The 18,808-nt window shown below is 37.1% G+C and overlaps 2 protein-coding genes across 2 annotated transcripts; both read left to right on the plus strand.

The window, feature by feature from the left end:
• Positions 1–1,190: 1,190 nt before the first annotated feature.
• Positions 1,191–3,996, plus strand: LOC122669276 (laccase-15-like). Its single transcript, XM_043866009.1, has 6 exons — positions 1,191–1,333; positions 1,677–1,828; positions 1,913–2,157; positions 2,254–2,382; positions 2,630–3,586; positions 3,673–3,996. The coding sequence occupies exons 1-6, from the start codon at positions 1,235–1,237 to the stop codon at positions 3,801–3,803; spliced, it is 1,713 nt and encodes a 570-aa protein (XP_043721944.1). The 5' UTR covers positions 1,191–1,234; the 3' UTR covers positions 3,804–3,996.
• Positions 3,997–8,857: 4,861 nt separating this feature from the next.
• Positions 8,858–10,222, plus strand: LOC122667407 (laccase-14-like). The gene is made up of 3 exons (XM_043863673.1): positions 8,858–9,803; positions 9,852–9,993; positions 10,120–10,222. Exons 1-3 carry the CDS (start codon positions 8,858–8,860, stop codon positions 10,220–10,222), a joined length of 1,191 nt encoding a protein of 396 aa, XP_043719608.1.
• Positions 10,223–18,808: the final 8,586 nt, after the last annotated feature.

Consider the following 18,808-nt stretch of genomic DNA (forward strand, 5'->3'; position numbering starts at 1 on the left):
ATAATAAAGGATTTGTTGAGATAGAATAATAATAAGGGTTTTTAAGAAAAGTAGGTTAACTTGGAGAGAAACAAAAAAAAAAAGAAGGTAGATTAGTATTATCCAAAGAAAAATCTAAAAAGAATTGTAGAGAAAGGTAATGGTGGTATCATCCAGTGAGAACAATTAAAATTCAACTTATTCCAGGGTACGTGATATGTAATAGTAATATAGATTTTAAGACACCTAATTATTATTTTTATTTTTGGGTAAATAAGACACCTAATTTTTATTTTTATTTTTGGGTAAATAAGACACCTAATTAATACTTTACTAAAAACGCTCTTTTAAACTCCAAGCTGCAGCAACCAAACTAGTGTTTTAAAATTGAGCACTAACACACTAGATAAATCAATGGCAGAAATAACCATTCTCAGCCCACCAATAATTGCGCAGGTCCAGGTATCATAAAAATTGAAACTTAAAGAAGAAAGATTTATTAGGTTAATTAATTGCGATCAAAATATTGTCATTTGGCTTCTCATTCTTCTTCTGAGTCAAATGGTCAGTTTCATCGATTACTTAAGGCAACATTTGGTATGCATTCTTGGAATGTATTTTGAGTTGATTTTGTCTTCTCGATTGATAAAAATAATTATTTTTATTGTTTGAGAATGCAAAATCGACCTAGAATGTATTCCAAGAATACAAAGCAAACACAGCTTTACTTGATAGTCTATTTCGTTTCCAAGGTTAACTTTAACAAACTAAAAATTTCTACCAAAACTGCATCAAAGATTTTGAGGCTTGCAGCCATGCATGTTCCCATTGCCCCCAATCGTAATACCTTTCTCCTTTGGGTTCATAACTACCCTCTTAGGTTTTAGTATTTTCCATAATTCCTTTATGGATTTCATATTTCTATAATTGGGGCAGCAGGAACATAACTGCAACCCGAGCAATTTAATTAAAGCAACTCAAATAAATAACAAAGGTCTCAGAGTAGTAGTTAGGTTAGCTTTCAACAAGAGAGAGTATTCTAAGCTATCGAAGTGGTTAAGGAATAAGAATAAGCGACAAGTAGCACTACCTTTTTCAAACCACGTGAGTTCATTTTTTTTTATATCCAAAATTCGGACACAGATGTCTAAAGAGCTAAACCTATATAAACAGTACTAGAAGCTGCTGCTGATTATTGTTTCTAGGAGTGCAGGAGAAGAAGAAGAAGAAGAAAGAATACCTTCTCTGTTACGAAATGTGCTTGAGAAACATGAGTTTGATCTTGCAGCTTCTGGGGTTGATACTATTACTTGAGTTCTTTGGATGCAATGCCTCGGCTCATTACACCTTTGTTGTAAGTAATATCACTGCATTTTACCTAGTAAACTTTGTAGATTTTAGAAGATAAGGACCTTAACTGGTTGTAGAGAGATATTGGGATCAAATCGATCTCATCTTTCCCCTTTGGTTGGATTTTTTTTTCTTAACTTTGGGAGGGGATGAAAAACATAATGGGAGGGATCTACACACTGTCCATGTGTATTGGCATCTCCAACGCAAGCCAAGGGGTGTTTCACGATTCATATATAAAAGGGCCCACATAATCAAAGAGGAGAGAGTGTGTCAGAGAGTGTCAAATATATATAACATATCAAAAGAAAAACTTGGCAAGTCCTAAGAAGCTTTTGTTGTTGTAGATTGAAAAAACACCCTACACAAGACTATGTAGCACAAAGAACATTTTGACTGTTAACAGGCAATTTCCGGGGCCGCCGTTGTTTGCTCGTAAAGGAGAAACAGTGATCGTCGATGTTATTAACAAGGCAAACGATAACATCACCATACATTGGTAATTCTATCTATCTATCTATCTATCTTGTTAACTTTTGATTATTCAAAGTTAACGGTTTGTTAACCATAAGGTAATTTTCAGGCATGGAGTGAGACAACCCAGAAGCCCATGGTGGGATGGGCCTGCATATGTCACACAATGCCCAATTAAACCTGGCTCCCAGTTCAGGTACAAAGTCATCTTCACCACAGAGGAAGGAACCCTGTGGTGGCATGCCCATGCTGACTGGACTCGGGCCACAGTCCATGGGCCTATCGTCATTTTTCCAAAGGTTGGAAGCACCTATCCCTTCCCCAAGCCTTATGAGGAGATGCCCATCGTCTTAGGTATGGACTATTTCAATCTCATCTTAGCATCCACTGTAACATTCATATTTTACTTCTCCAGTAAGTCCAAAATGTCTGGATTTTTTCGGATTGCAGGAGAATGGTGGAAGAGAGATGTAGCGCAGGTATACCGGCAACTCCTTAGGACAGGAGGAGATCCCAATGTGTCCGATGCTTTCACCATAAATGGCCAACCAGGTGATCTATACCCATGCTCAAAACAAGGTGAAGAACAACTACTGTCTCCCTCTCTTCTTATCTAAAACTCCTCTAGTCTATTGTAAATGGGCTGGGCTGGGCTGGGTTTTGGTCATTTTCTACTCATAATGGAAGATATTTAGTATAAGGCCAAGCCCAAAGCTTGGAGAATTTATGGGCTGATCACTCAACGTTAATGGAGGCCCAACATTGTCTAGAATTAAACCATGGTCTAGATTTATGGGTCCTTTAATCTTTACATACTGTTTTGCAGGAACTTTCAGATTGTCAGTACAAGAAGGCAAGACTTATCTACTACGCATAATCAATGCAGGGATGAATGACAACCTCTTCTTTGCCATAGCTCAACACAAACTCACAGTTGTATCTGTAGATGCACGCTACACCAAGCCATTAACAAGAGATTATATAGTGATACCCCCAGGCCAAACCATTGATGCCTTGTTAGTGGCAAACCAATCTCCAAATCACTATTACATGGCTGCAAGAGCTTATTCAAGTGGCCAAGGAGTCATATTTGATAACACAACAACCACAGCAATTCTCCAATACTCTGGTCATCAATACACCCCATCTTCATTCCCTTCCTTCCCTTATCTACCCTTTTACAATGACACAGCATCATCAGTGTCCTTCACAGGTGCTCTTAGGAGCTTAGCAAGTAAAGACCATCCAGCCAAGGTCCCATTAATGGTGGACACTCAATTGATCAGTACAATCTCTGTTAACACATTCCCATGCCGTAGCATCAACAACAGTACATGTCAAGGACCCAATGGGACGAGGTTTGCAGCGAGTATGAACAACATTACTTACAGGAACCCATCAGTTTCCATATTACAAGCATACTACAAAGACATGATCAAGGTGTTTGGTGAATCTTTCCCAAACCGGCCACCTTTGATCTACAATTTTACAGGGGACTTCTTGCCACAACAGCTACAAACACCGATGCGGGGTACTGAAGTAAAGCTACTGGATTATAATTCAACTATGGAAATTGTTTTGCAAGGAACAAACTTGGTTGCAGGGGAAGACCATCCAATGCATCTCCATGGACATAGCTTTTATGTAGTTGGATGGGGCTTTGGGAATTTCGACAAGAACAAGGATCCATTGCGGTATAACCTCATTGATCCTCCTTTCCAAAACACTGCTTTAGTCCCTAAGAAGGGTTGGATTGCAATCAGATTCCGGGCAGATAACCCTGGTAAGTTTCACTAAGCTCATGAATGTTCGAAAGTTTTCGTTACTTGCAATGTTGAAGCTATGTTGTAACAATGTTGGTGATTTCAGGGGTGTGGTTCATGCATTGCCATTTGGAGCGTCACCTAACATGGGGAATGGATACCGTGCTCATAACAAAGAATGGTTTGTCTCCAAGAGCTCAACTAGTGCCTCCACCTGCAGACCTCCCACCATGTTGATCAATCCTTGCTATCTCTTTCCTTCTCTCTTTCCCTTTGTATGTGTGTACTTTGTATTGGCTAAGGTTGAAGTAATATAGGAATTGTGTTTGTAATTATAGCTGCTTCGGTGTTGGTCACAAGATATGGTAGGAAATTTTTCATTTCAGAGTTGAGAAATGAGATGAGAAGTAACTGTAACTTCATTTTGAGTGATTACCTTTGGATAAGTCTTCATTTATTTTGCTGTTCAGTTCTGTTTTACAAAAGTTGTAAGGGAAATTATCATCGCCACCCCCTGAGGCATGCCCATATATTAATGCAACTCCACTAAAGTATGCAAAAAATTATCAACCTTAACCCAAATTCTATCGGGTTAAGGGCTGTGAAATGCAATTGAATAAAATACCCTCTACACTAAAACATACAAAAACCTCTTCCACACCGTTTCTTACTGTTGGACTTCAAATCTGTGAAGGGAAAATAGGGCACCCGACCTCCATCTTCCATCCTTGCGACCAGCACGCCGGAGAACTTGCAAGTGTCCGGCCAAAACTCGAATTATGTCTACTTGCACACATTTTCAGACCTATTCCTTTCCATTCTAGCTCCCTCTTCAGTCCCTCCTGCTGCCATTTATGAACCTCCGTCCTTGATCAGTAATTGGGTTGTTGGATCATCGGAATCATCCAGCACTTGGATCAGTAGATTCGACCTCGGCCAATCTATGTTGCAGACGGCAGCAATGGATGGTTGATAAACCGTATATACAGGCAATCGATGAATCAGACCAAAATTCTATCTTAAACAAAGAAGTAAAAAGGGAAAAGAATCATTGGGCAGGGGGAATTTAGAGAGGCGAAAGCTACCTCTTTCTCGTTGCACATCGGAATCTGACCCAGAACCATGGGGAAGCAGTCGTCTGCATTGCCATCGTTGGATTCAATAATATCACCATCCGTCCTTTTGGGGGGGGGGGGATTGGCTTGATTTTCCTCAATCAGATCCAGAAGCAACCCAAGCATAAAATTTAACGGTCAACACTCTGTACAAGGAAGAGAGCAATATAAACATTGGCGAGGCCTGGAGAGTGGGAACAAGGAACTCCAGCCTGACCATGACCCTTTCAGAATAGAGAGAATAAAAAATCCCTGGGACCACCAAGGGCGTGGACAAGAGGCGTTGCAGTTGCAGGTCGGTAGTCCCAAAATGCCAACCCTCGAAGTAGGCGGCAATCTCAAACCCCAACAACAGGAGGGAGAACCACAAGGAGGCCTTGATGAAAGCATAGATTCGCCTCCTAACTCTGGGATTCTCATTCTCGATCTCGTTCCCAATCTCGGAATCGGTCCTTCCCGAAGCCAACCGATGCCTTACAGCAGCAGCGAGACCGAACATTGCAGAAGCGATGGAGGGGAGAGAGCCAATAGCCCTGTGAGCTCTGAGGAGAAGTACTAGAGTGAGTTGTTTGGCGTTCTTCCCTTTAACCTTGTCACTACTATCACTCCTCCCTTCGCCAAGGAGGAAGTTCTCTTTCAGAGACGTCGCCGGCAGTATGTGTGCAAGTGAGTGGAGCAGAGGATGAACGGTTGGTTTGTTCCTTCGACTTGACGGTTGCAGAGGTGAAGGCTTCTTCGTTCGATTGAGAAAGGAGAAGTTGCTTCTCTTGTTTTAATTGGAAGGGTGTAATTGTCTATCATTATAATTTTATTTGCGGACATCACCACTTAACAAAGACTATAACTTAACACACTTGACACGTTGGAATCTGGGTTGAAGTTGATATTTTTGTGTATAAGTATATGAGCATATTTTAGGAGGTGGCGATGATAATTTTCCAAGTTGTAACATAATCCATGGAAATGTCTACCACCATCTGAATTTTTTCAGCAGAAATATTGCTATCCCTTTCCTTAAAAAATGTGATTGATTCCATCAATCGAGGGTTAATTGGATTAGAGAGATTCGTGCATTTACATAGTCATTGGAGTTGGTCATTGGTTTCGCAGCTCAGAGATCACCAGATTGGAGAGATTACTCCTTGCAGATTGTCGAAGATGTCAGCTTGATACATACAAGTCGCCAGAGAAGAAAGAAGTGAGATGGAAGATGACTTTGGAATGATGGAAGGTTGAGGAGATGGGTTTGGGTTTTGTGATGTAAGGATAAAAAGGTAGAACTACACTAATGAAGGGTAACATGGTCATTTAAGAACTTTTTGCTTCAACTAAAGGTTCGGACTGAGGTTATTTGTAAGCCCCACCATTGTCTAAGTAAGGGAGGTCTATGTAATTGTTCAAACAAAGGGGAAACTATTTGTAATTGGACCAAACAATTGGGGAAGTACATGTAAATTATCCTAAAAATATATAAAAATTCAAAAATTCAAAAGATCGTATAAATGATTTTTTTTTTTTTTATTTTTTTTAGTTTTAAAAACTCTAAATTAAATCGATCAATTGTGAAATATCAAACAAAATATAAATATTATAATGGTTTGTAAAAATATAATAAATGGGTTAAATTTCAGAAAAATACAGTCACTATAAAATTAAATTATGTTAAAATAAATATATTTTTTTTTATGTATATAGGTGATCCCACATCGGTATCGGGATCGACAAGGTGCAAAACAGGTATGGATCGCCGGATATAGGTGATCCCATACCGATACGTACTTAGAACTTAACCATGCCCAGTGGAACGGCATTGCCCACCTCCCTCCCCTTCTTCTCGAACTTAAGTACCCAACCCGTAAACCCCTGCCGTCCCATCCCCTCATCTCCCTACCCTTCTCTGCCTTGCTCTCTCTCTCCCTGCCCTCTCCAATCTCCCCTTGCATGCCCTTGGCTAATCACTCTAATTCTTCTGACTCTGAATTGTCACTTTCATCCATTACTTAGTTGATAGTTTATTTAGTTTCAAAGGTTACCTTTAACAAGCTAAAACTTTTTCTACCGAACTGCTTCAAAGATTTTGAAGAAAGCAACTCCAATAAATAACAAAGTTTTCAGAGTAGTAGTAGGTTAGCTTTAATTAAGAGAGATTAGTCTAAGCTATCGAAGTTGTTAAAGAGTAATAAGAAGAAGCGACAAGCAGCTCTACCTTTTTCATACAGATGTCGAAAGAACTAAACCTATATAAAGAGGCACTAGAAGCTGCTGATCATGCTATCTAGGAGGAGTGCAGGAGAATAGGAAGAAGAAGAAGAAGAAAGAATACATAAAAAAATGTGGTTGAGAAACATGTGTTTGATCTTGCAGCTTCTTGGGTTGATACTATTACTTGAGCTCTTTGGATGCGATGCCTCGGCTCATTACACCTATGTTGTAAGTAATATCACTTCGTTGTACATAAACTCTAATTTCCTTCTGGTTTGTGTTCATTCATGTGTGTAATAGACCTTAGTAAACTTTATGGGTTTAGAAGATAATTAAGGACTTTAACTGGTTGTAGAGAGATATTGTGATCAAATCTCATCTTCACCTTGATTTGGGTTTTTTCTTATCTTTGGGAGGGGATGAAAAATAAAATTGAGGGATCTACACAAGTACTGAAGCTGCCCACGTATATTGGCATCTTCCACGCCAAGCCAAGGGGTGCCTCACAATTCATATATAGGGGGGGCCCACAGGGTCAAAAAAACAAAAAGTGTCAAACAGTGTCAAGAAGGAGCTAGAGAAGTGTTTATCATGGTTTGAGATATCAAATTGGATCGGTATGTGTCTTCATACCGTTACCTACAAATGACCGATCCCTATTAATGATCGATCCGGCAAGGTATTCCTAGATCGCTCCTTAAATCAGTCTACGCGTTGGATTGGATCGATCCGATACTTATTATTTTCTTAATTTTTTTTTATTTTGACATATTCTTATCGATTTTTAGTATTTTATTATATTTTTGCCTGATAAAAAACCGATCCAATAAAACTAGGCGTTAGGGGTTCATTTATAGCCGATTTAGGCTGATTTTGACTTATCTGGATTGATATTGACTTTGACCGATACCTGGATTACGAACCTTGATGTAGCATATATATAAATTCCCAAATATAAGATATCAAAAGATCGAGAAACTCCTAAGAAGCTTTTGTAGTTGTAGATTGAAAAAACCACCCTACACAAGACTGTGTAGCACAAAGAACATCCTGACTGTTAACGGACAATATCCGGGGCCGCCGGTGTATACTCGTAAAGGAGAAACAGTGATCGTCGATGTTATTAACGAGGCAAACGAAAACATCACCATACACTGGTAAGTAATTCTATCTATCTATCTATCCATCTTGTTAAGTTTTGATTATTCAAAGTTCAGGTTTGTTAACCATAAGGTATTTTTCAGGCATGGAGTGAGACAACTCAGAAGCTCATGGTAGGATGGGCCTGAATTTGTCACACAGTGCGCAATTAAACCTGGAACCCAGTTCAGGTACAATGTCTTGTTCTCCGAAGAGGAAGGAACCTTCTGGTGGCATGCCCATGCTGAATGGAATCGGGCCACGATCCATGGGCCTATCTTCATTTTTCCTAAGCTTGGAACCACCTATCCCTTCCCCAAGCCCAGTGAGGAAGTGCCCATCATCTTGGGTATGGACTATTTCAATCTCGTCTTAGCACCCTGCACTGTAACAGTTATATTTTCCTTCTCTAGTAAGTCTAAAATGTCGGGATTTTTTTGGATTTCAGGAGAATGGTGGAAGAGTGATGTAGCGAAGGTATACCGGGACCTCTTCCGGACTCGAGGACTGCCCAATGTGTCCGATGCTTTAACCATTAATGGCCCACCAGGTGATCTATACCCATGCTCAAAACAAGGTGAAGAGGAACAACTTACTTACTCTTTTTATCTAAATGGGCTTAGGTCCTTTTCTACCTATAATAGGATAATTTATGGGTTGATGATCCCTCAATGTTAATGGAGGCCCAACCTTGCCTTAGGACCTTACAATGTCATAGTCTATGTGAAACATGAAAAACATTTATTTCCTTTTTTTTTTTTTTGCAGTTCTTACAGGTAGTTCTTCTTCTTATGGGTCCTTCAATCTTTAAATCTGTTTGCAGGAACTTTCAGAATGTTAGTAGAACAAGGCAAGACTTATCTACTACGCATAATCAATGCAGGAGTGGATGAAATTATGTTCTTTGCCATAGCTCAACACAATATCACAGTTGTAGGTGTAGATGCAAGCTACATCAAGCCATTACCAAGAGATTATATAGTGATACCCCCAGGTCAGACAATTGATGCTTTGCTAGAGGCAAACCAATCTCCTAATCAATATTACATGGCTGCAAGAGCTTATTCAAGTGGCCAAGGAGTCGTATTTGATAACACAACAACCACTGCAATTCTCCAATACTCTGCTCATCAATACACCCCATCTTCATTCCCTTCCCTCCCTTATCTACCCTTTTACAATGACACAGCAGCATCAGTGTCCTTCACAGGTGCTCTTAGGAGCTTAGCAAGTAAAGACCATCCAGCCAAGGTCCCATTAATGGTGGACACTCAATTGATCAGTACAATCTCTGTTAACACATTCCCATGCCGTAGCATCAACAACAGTACATGTCAAGGACCCAATGGGACAAGGTTTGCAGCAAGTATGAACAACATTACTTACAGGAACCCATCAGTTTCCATATTACAAGCATACTACAAAGACATGATCAAGGTGTTTGGTGAATCTTTCCCAAACCAACCGCCTTTGATCTACAATTTTACAGGGGACTTCTTGCCACAACAGCTACAAACACCGATGCGGGGTACTGAAGTAAAGCTACTGGATTATAATTCAGCTATGGAAATTGTTTTGCAAGGAACAAACTTGGTTGCAGGGGAAGACCATCCAATGCATCTCCATGGACATAGCTTTTGTTTAGTTGGATGGGGATTTGGGAATTTCGACAAGAACAAGGATCCATTGCGGTATAACCTCATTGATCCTCCTCTCCAAAACACTGGTTTAGTCCCGAAGAAGGGTTGGATTGCAATCAGATTCAGAGCAGATAACCCTGGTACGTTTCACTGAGCTCATGAATTTACTAATGTTTTCATACTTGCAGCATTTCCATTATCTGTGTTTGTTGTTGTAGTAGCAACAATGTTGGTGATTTTGGTGATTGATTTCAGGGGTTTGGTTCATGCATTGCCATTTGGAGCGTCACCTTACATGGGGAATGGATACTGTGCTCATAACAAAGAATGGTCTGTCTCCAGGAGCTCAACTAGTGCCTCCACCTGCAGACCTCCCACCATGTTGATCAATCTTTTTCTATCTCTTTTCTTCTTTCTCTCCCCTTTGTGATTGTGTGTACTTGGTACTGGTCTCAGGTTGGAGATTAGCAATAAATGTAACTTCACTATGAGTGAATACCTTTGGAGAAGTCTTGCATTGTTTTGCTGTTCAGTTCTGTTTTACAGAGTTGTAACTTAATCCATGGAAATAATTACCACCATCTGAATTCTTTCTATTGAAATATTGCTATCCCTTTCAACCTTAGAAATGGTGACTGGTTCCATCAGTTGAGGGTTAATCAGGACTGGGGCACAGTTTGGTAGAGGAACAGAGGATCCTCTGTAGCTATCCTCTTAACTTGGGCTCCTCTACCTAATAGTTCGAGATTTATGTTGGAATCTAACATGGTATCAGAACCTCATGTGCAGTCTTTCCAACATTTATGATCATTCCACATTACATGTCTCTGCACGATTTTCCCCCGTTTACCCGTAACATGTTTTCTTCCTTCCCTAGTAAACTTTTCTTCTTTGTAGCAAAACAAACAAATGAAATTTAATAGGAACAGATGGATACTATACTAAACCATTTAACAACATATTACATCATGATCACTAAGCAGACCAACCTGCAAGTCACTATTTTATAGCTGCTAGATCATATTCCTTGACTCCACATTTAGCACCAAGGTGAAGATTTTGGACTACAACTCTATTGTTGAGGTTATTTTGCAGGGGACCAGGCCAACACTATGGTTGGAGTTCCTCAGAATGGATGGGTAGCCATCTGATTCAGAGCTGATAATCCTAGTGACTTCAATTCTGTTTTATAATTTTCCAGTTCATATCTCTGTAATTTTTTTTTTTTTTTTTTTTGTGGTACACTACTGTTGTAATCACTGTGATCAACCAAAGAAGCAGAGATTAAACTAACTAAACATTTTCTTACAGTATTAAGGAAGTAAAATTCATTAAGTATTTATCAAAATACCAATATATAATAGTATAAGCTCTAGAGAAATTTGCACAAAAATAAGATTAGCAATATATAGTTGATTTGTGGGAAACAATATCTGTTAATATATGTGGATGGAGTAGTTATGATCCATATTCATCACAGTAGAAATGTAAATGGGCCAGGTTTGGCCCAGTCTATTAGTAAGAGCTGAAAGACCAAATTCCATAACTTTGGATGTCGACCAGCCCATGATGGGATCCAAAAGACACATAACTTGCAAAGCCACAAACAAAAACTCTGATTTCAACCTATTCTCTTACTCCTTACCAAAAACTGAGCTTTTCTTTTTTTTTTTCTTTTTTTTTTTTTTTTGTTGGTAAAAAAAACTGAGCTTTCTCATTACCAATAAAACTCAGGAGGACCACTAGAGCATAAGCGAGCGATCTAAGAAATCATTATTTCCACCACATTATGCAAGTGGATCCTGTCCCTGAAGAAGTTATTTATTCTCAATCAAAACAAAGACCCCAAAGAGAGTGAAACATCAACTCTGTCCAAATGTGGAAATATGGTAGATCCTCTTTATAAAATCTGTAGGTGTATGAAATGTCCTCGATACGCAGCGAACCGCCATGCAACATTTGGAGGACAAACTATGAGGCCACGTGGCGTGATTAGATGACAAATTGGTGTTGACTTGTGGGAGAAAGAATGCAAGGAAACGTGGCATGTTTAGTTATTGTCCCTTAAGATTTGGAACGTATCTTACGAAGATAAGTATAATGCTCAAAATGCTCAATCACAGGATACTAATTAAGTAGAAGGTCACTATACGAAATGCCCAAATCAAGGATTGTCATAAACAGATTCTTTCCAAACAGATATATCTTCCAAATTGCGATTTTGATTCGACAGGCAACACCAGAGTGGAAGTGGATCTTTGTTCTCCAACTAGAAATATCTTATGCGCACCATTGAGTACTATGGAGAACTGGTGTGCCTTCCAGTTGAATTTCTCTTATTTATGATTTGGAGGACAGTGACACCCCTTGCAAGTGCTTTCGATAGCCAATATTTCCATCATTTTGTTAGGTACTTGGATAGTTTTCATTCTCAAAAGCTAATCATTAAGGAGAGGGTGCCTAAGTACCTATTATTCAATGTGGGACTATTTTTTCCGTCTTCCGTGTGGAATCCCAACACATTTATCCCAGATCTCTTAACATTTTATGGGCCAATTCTCTCAGGTAATGATATTAATGGTGACCTTAACCAAACCCTTCTCTTACAAGAACAAAGGAGAACAATACAACTAGGGGTGAAATAGGGTCAGGTAGGGTAGGTTTTTTAAAACATCAATTTAACCCTAAGTCCTCTTAACCCAGCCCAAGCCCAACTTGGCCCTGAGGTTGAGGGTAAGATATCTCAACCCAGACCCAACCCAATGGGACTCAGACCAGCCTAGATTGACCATAATCAGGCTGGGCTAGGCCAAATAGGGCCTTCTCCCATTTTTACCAAGAAAAAGCCTTCCAAACAAACAACCAATTAAGGGGGATCTTTACATTCAGACAATATGTTATGTCTTTATAGTGAAATATCCTATTTTTTTCCCATCTGAGAGGTTCATATTTGTCCAAGTGTCGTTCACCAAAAAATAAAAATTGTCCAAGTTTGCAAGTGTGACACTTCTTTTACCCACAACATCAAGTTAAGTTTTTTTTTTTTTTAAATGTGATTTAAGACTTAATTGGGATTTAATTATCGAACCCTCATACGTGTGAGAATAACAAAGATGAAGAAACAACCTTCTCCGTCTTTAACCTAAAAAGACCTACAGATGCACACCTTCTTAAGCATATCTAACAATTTACAGACTAATTAAGATTAATTACGTGGAAGTTTTATTAATTCCCCACCAAAGCAAGGAAAGTTAGACAGACAGACAGCTCATAAAGGTGTAATTACATGCATATACAGTAAAAGCTTATATCATTAAGAAAACTCTACCTTTACCAAAAAAAAAAAATTTAAGAAAACTCTACAACACATTTTTCAATTATAGCTTGATCTAGTTTAATTTATTTAATTTCTTTGATGACTTACTTTAAATAGTTAATTATCATCTCCATTAAAGCTAATTTTAAGTTAATTAAAACTATCTAACATATTAGTAAGTGCCTCTCTGGTTCCATTAGGAAGTTGGATGATATCATCCATTACGTATGGCATAACCACAATTAGTTACTTGATAATTAAGAATATATAGTTAGTTTATGAAACAACTAATTCAAATGGAACCTGGGGACGATATGTTCTGCAGTAAAGAGAGATTGATGGAAACTTTCTATCTATCTTAGTTGTTTCCAAATTATGGATTGGAATTAGATTTGTTCATAAAAAAATTTATCTAGAAAGATCACATAATAATTAAGCTGAGCTTAAGTACTTCCATTAATGTAGGCAACAGCCATTGCGTATAAAAATAATTAGAAGAAATCTCTCCGTACTTACATTTTGATTAATTTATTATAAGACTAATGACCTGCACTAATGAGAAAGTAACATTTGGTTTGTGCCCACCTTGTGATCTAATCTTTTAAATTATTTGGGAACAAATTATGATCTAAAACAAGCTCAATATATACGTACGTACAAGTACAATTAACCTTGCTCGCCCCTAGCCCTACTAACACATGAACAAAGCAAGCACACACGCAAGCGCGTATGTGGGCAACTATAGTCACCCATGACCTCATAAACCCTTTTTGCGTTCGAAAAAGGAGTACCATATGGGATTTTTACAATCCATGGATTAGTGAGATTTTAAACTAATTTAACTGAAAACAAAACAGTTTAATTCTTAATTAGACATATCTAATCAAGAAAAATCATCAAGCCTATCCCTAATCCCTATGAGTTGTGTATGCACCGCACGCCCACATATATGCATTATATGGACACTCACTTGCATGGATTAAATTTATTATGTAAGTAGCTGAAAATTATTGCCCCCTAGTACTGGGAGGGGGGGGTGTTGTGCGCATCACATTCCCCCTCCCCCCACGTCCACCCCCATCCCAATAAGTTAATTAGTATGCCTTCCATTCAAATTATGGTGCAACCATAATGCATTTTAATTAACTTAAAATCAGTGCACAAAGATTATATTGAAGACTATTATAGAATAATTCAAAAATAGAACGTATAGTTGTATGATTTAATAAAATAGTGTAGTTATAATTAGGGTGGTTATCCATGTAACAATGGAAAGTGATGTTTCCAAAAATCGTAAGATAGGTTTGAATCATCCATTTTTACGTTATTTCTTTATTCTAAGTCATCTGATCTCACGCAGTTGTGAAAGTGCACAATGATGTCAAGAGTACCGGTACACATGCATAGACCTACAGATGATGTTTTTTTTAAAAAAAAAAGCATACATAGGATGTGCCAATACAAAGAAATTTGACATGTGTCTAATCTAGATCATGTCCTCTGTATTCAACGGTTGGAATGGATATACCATATGTCGACATGGCAGAATAGGTATCTTGTGGCATTGGGAAAATAACAAGGCTCCCATGACAATAACAATTTACCTTATAATAAACATACTTTTTTTTTCTTCTTATTTTTTTTTGGGGGGGGCAGGGCAGATGGGGTACATCATTAAGGGTGTTAATTTGGAATCGAAATAGAAATCGAGCATTTAAACTAGGTTGAACTGAAGAAGAATCGGTTAGGTTATAATTTTAAAAAAAGGAGTCTTTTCTCGATTCAGTTCGCTTTTGGTTTCAAGGGTGAACCCTTTCATTTAGAACCAATTTTTACTCTAAATTGTATTAGAAGTGTAATGTTAGGGTTTGAAAGTTGCCACCAGAAGCTCTTTGAAAGCTACTGATGCACAAAGAAAACTGCTGCATGTAGAACAAGCTTACTTACAACTTGTGCGGATATGGTGAGGAAAAAAATCAGTTGAATTTTTGAAGATAAAGGCATAAAGCATCATTAAGTCACAAGAAAATTTGGGACATTTATTGAATATTCATCCTTTTGAATCAAAGTGATTAAATACACTCGGTTAACTTTGAACTATAAGTTCTTTGACTTTTCCTAAAACAAGATATTTGAACCTTCTATTTTTTTATGTGGACTGTGCATTGTATTCAAGTCAATCTATATTACTAATTGGAAGTTCAATTCTATTTTATTTATCGGTGAAATGCCTTTGTAGATGATAGGACCTATACCGAATTTGAAATCAATTAAAAATTTAACCAAATTGATTCGATTTTCATTTTGAAATTGTGTTCTCATTCTCAATTTGATTCATATTCTATATCTTGAACTGAATCGAATAATTGAAACCGAATCAATTGACACCCTTATACATCATATAGAGCATACCTAACTAAAATAAAATAACAAATTCATTCTGCATCTAATACATTAAGGGTAGAATATCTATAACTTTTGGGTCGTTATAACACCAAACCTCTCTTTGAATGTTCAATTAGGAAAAAAAATTTATTCTCTTTTATATGTTTTCAAATTTTGCTATAGGTTCTTGTGATCATCTTCTCCATTTGTATGAATTGATTCTCCATAACATTCTTTGTGATTCCAATCATGTTCTTGACAACTGATCTGAATGAGAAGTTAATAATTACGGTTTCAAATAAAGAAAGCTGGAGATGTTCAAAAAACATATAAACAAGAAAAGGAAGACCAACATTATCTTAAAAAGTTTGACTAAATTCTATGTATACTAGCCTTTGAAGGAAAAAATTCTCTCTACGGTCAAGATTTGAACAAGAATACCAAAACTTGTGTGAGTCAAAACCATTTCAACTAAAAAATCTAAAAAACTCTCTTCTTTCCACTTTTGTGAAATATATGTATATGCATACTTTGATTTCTTTAACCTTTTGGAAAATATATTTATTATAAATAAATGTGAACATATTATTTGTTCAAACTTAGCAATAAGCAAAGATATCCAATTTCAACGGAACTGCATTACTTGATCAACCAAGTTATCTAAAAGATGATAATTGTTTATCATAGATATACATATAAGTCTTCTAAGACAAACAAATTGAGAATTTGATACACATAGAATTACATGTGGTGTGTCATTTTCAATAAATGAAATTTTGATAAGTTACAAATACTATCATAATAAAATGTTGGGGCGCTGTTCTCTGTGCCGCAATGTAGCCTGCGTCTAGGCATATGGGGTTGGGTGCAATGACTACCCTGCCCCCATGCACAGGCTACCCATGTGCCTGGGCGCAGGCTGCGCTGCGGCACAGAGAACATTCTCCTTTCACTACATCTAAAACATCAAATTGAAATTAAAAAATTGTAATAATTTTGGAAATAATTTAAATAATTAGGAGAAAATAAAATATGTACAAAGATAATACTTATCGGGCATAAGTATGACACTTATGATTTTCTTAAATAATTATTTCAGCCCCTAAAATGCACTTGGCTTTGAGGATACTCATCTCCCCCTCTCTCCCCACAATGCAATAGCCCCCTCCCCATCATCCAATAGCCAGTAGATTAGCATCTAGTAAAAATAAACAATAATCATTAATCCATAGGAGATCACCCTAAATATTCTATGTAAGGGTGTCAATCGGTTCGGTTTCAGGTTAGTTTAAAAAATAAAATGTAGAAACCAAAACCGGATTGAGAATATGAATACATTTTCAAAACCATTGACTCAGTTGGGTTCGGTTTTGTGTTAAGATTCTTAATGGGTTTTAATTTGGTTTTATATTGTGTTTACTGGTTTAAGTGCTATTTTAAAAGTTTGGGCCAACTTTTTTACATCTTTACTAATAAAAACCCTTATATGTTAGGATCATAGTCCACCAAACTTTTCCCAAACATTCAGATGGGGGGAAAAAAATTATCATCTACATTTGATTAAAAAAAATTATATAATTTCATACAATTCCTTATTCGGTTTGAAAATAGGGTAGTTCAGTTCGGCTTAACAGGTTTAGGCATGAAACCGAACCTAGAAAAGATTGTAGCTTTGGAAACCAAAACGAACAGATTTAGTTCAGTTCGATTCGGTTCAGTTCAATTTTAAACGGCTTGTTTCGTTTTTTATTTCGATTTTAAATTGACACCCTTATTTCTATGGAGGATGAAGAATTTAATAAGATACATTGTATTAAGAATGAATAAAAACTTCCTATATTGGAAACAAAAATTGCATAAATGTTTTTGAGGAAGATTCAACATAATTCAAAGACTCTTATGTCTTTCTCACAAGAGAGTCCTATGGTCAAGTCTTTCTTAAAAAAAGCAAATTTGAAATAAACAAAAAACATTTAATATAAATTTGGGATAAACTTTTGTTTTTACTTAAAATATAAAAATAACTTTTGCTTTTCCTTATATGGTTTATCAATTAGTTATACTATGGATAGTTTTTTTAGTAGTTTTCTTTGTGTTGACCTAAAAGTTGCATATAATCATGACTTGTGAGGGTAGACTGAGCTAACTTTTTTCTATTTATCGAAAAAAAAAATTTTAATTTATTTTTGGTTACCAAAAAAAAAAAATCCAATCATTTTTTTATGGATTCATTATGATAAAACTTGGTTTAGGCCACAAACCACTATTATATCATTTACCGGTGATTTTATTATTTATTAAAATATTTAATGGAGTTTTTATATGAAATGATAGTATTTACCCTTTGGGCCAAAACAAAAAAAAAAAAATTTGTTATCTTGAAAAGGTGGGATTGAGTTCCTTGTTCAGTTGGTCACTTGCGTCGTATATGATAACACCTCCATGTGTCAATCTCTTTTCTCCAACAATAAGGAGGTATATATATTATTTCATATGAGGGAGGAGAAAAATAGACATGCAAGGGAAGGCGCAACCTAGTTCTCCTAGAAATGCAAAAAAAAAAAAATTATAATGTCTGATTTCACCATTTTGATTACAATAAACAAAGTACCTCTAGATGTATATTCTATTCTCTATTAGTAAGTACTATTTATACCAGATACTAATGCTTTTTCCCAAATCTTTAATCCATAATAAACTTCAAAACCCTTATACCCTTTGGTAAAATTTAATACACTTAGATTTTTCTACCAAAAAAAAACAAAAAAGACTTAAGAGTTTCTCTAGTCTTATTACCCAATCAACGGTCAAGCAAAATCTTGAAATTCTGGGGGTTTGAATGGCGAGAATGGCGGCCGCTGCGTATTCTCTCTCTCTCTCTCTTTTCTCAGTTGCGTAACATCCCTCTCTCTGTCTCACAGGCCCAATCCAGAGGATCAGGGTCCCTCACAGGCCACAGCTATAGATGCGTTACTTTGAATACCAACAGTTCCCTGACTGACTATAACGCTCTCTCTCTCTCTCTCTCTCTCTCGTCTGTGCTCGCCGATCTGCGTTGCGCGCGGTATTTCCGAAAGATATTCATAGGTGTGATCCTTTTTATTATTAAGAACTCGCGAGCTAAATTCCCATAACGCCGCTACCTTAACCAGTCGGTCCAGTTCACTGTTCCGTTTCAGTCTTTCCAGTTAAAAAGCCAAAAAATAATCCAAAATTCGTCAGATAATACTTATTGCCCTCTCTCTCCACAAAAAACGTATAATCTCTTTCTTCTCCCTTTGCTCTCCTCCACGTGATTACGTGACGCCTTCCCTCATCCTCATTACTCATTCCCACTCATCTCTATTTAAGCCCCTTCTCTCCCTTCTTCATAAATCATCATTTCTCTCTCTCTCTTTGAGTTGCATACTCACTCTCTCAGAATCATAAACATTTAGGAGTACG

Source organism: Telopea speciosissima, chromosome 7 (genome assembly GCF_018873765.1).
Source record: "Telopea speciosissima isolate NSW1024214 ecotype Mountain lineage chromosome 7, Tspe_v1, whole genome shotgun sequence".
NCBI classification, from domain to species: Eukaryota; Viridiplantae; Streptophyta; class Magnoliopsida; order Proteales; family Proteaceae; genus Telopea; species Telopea speciosissima.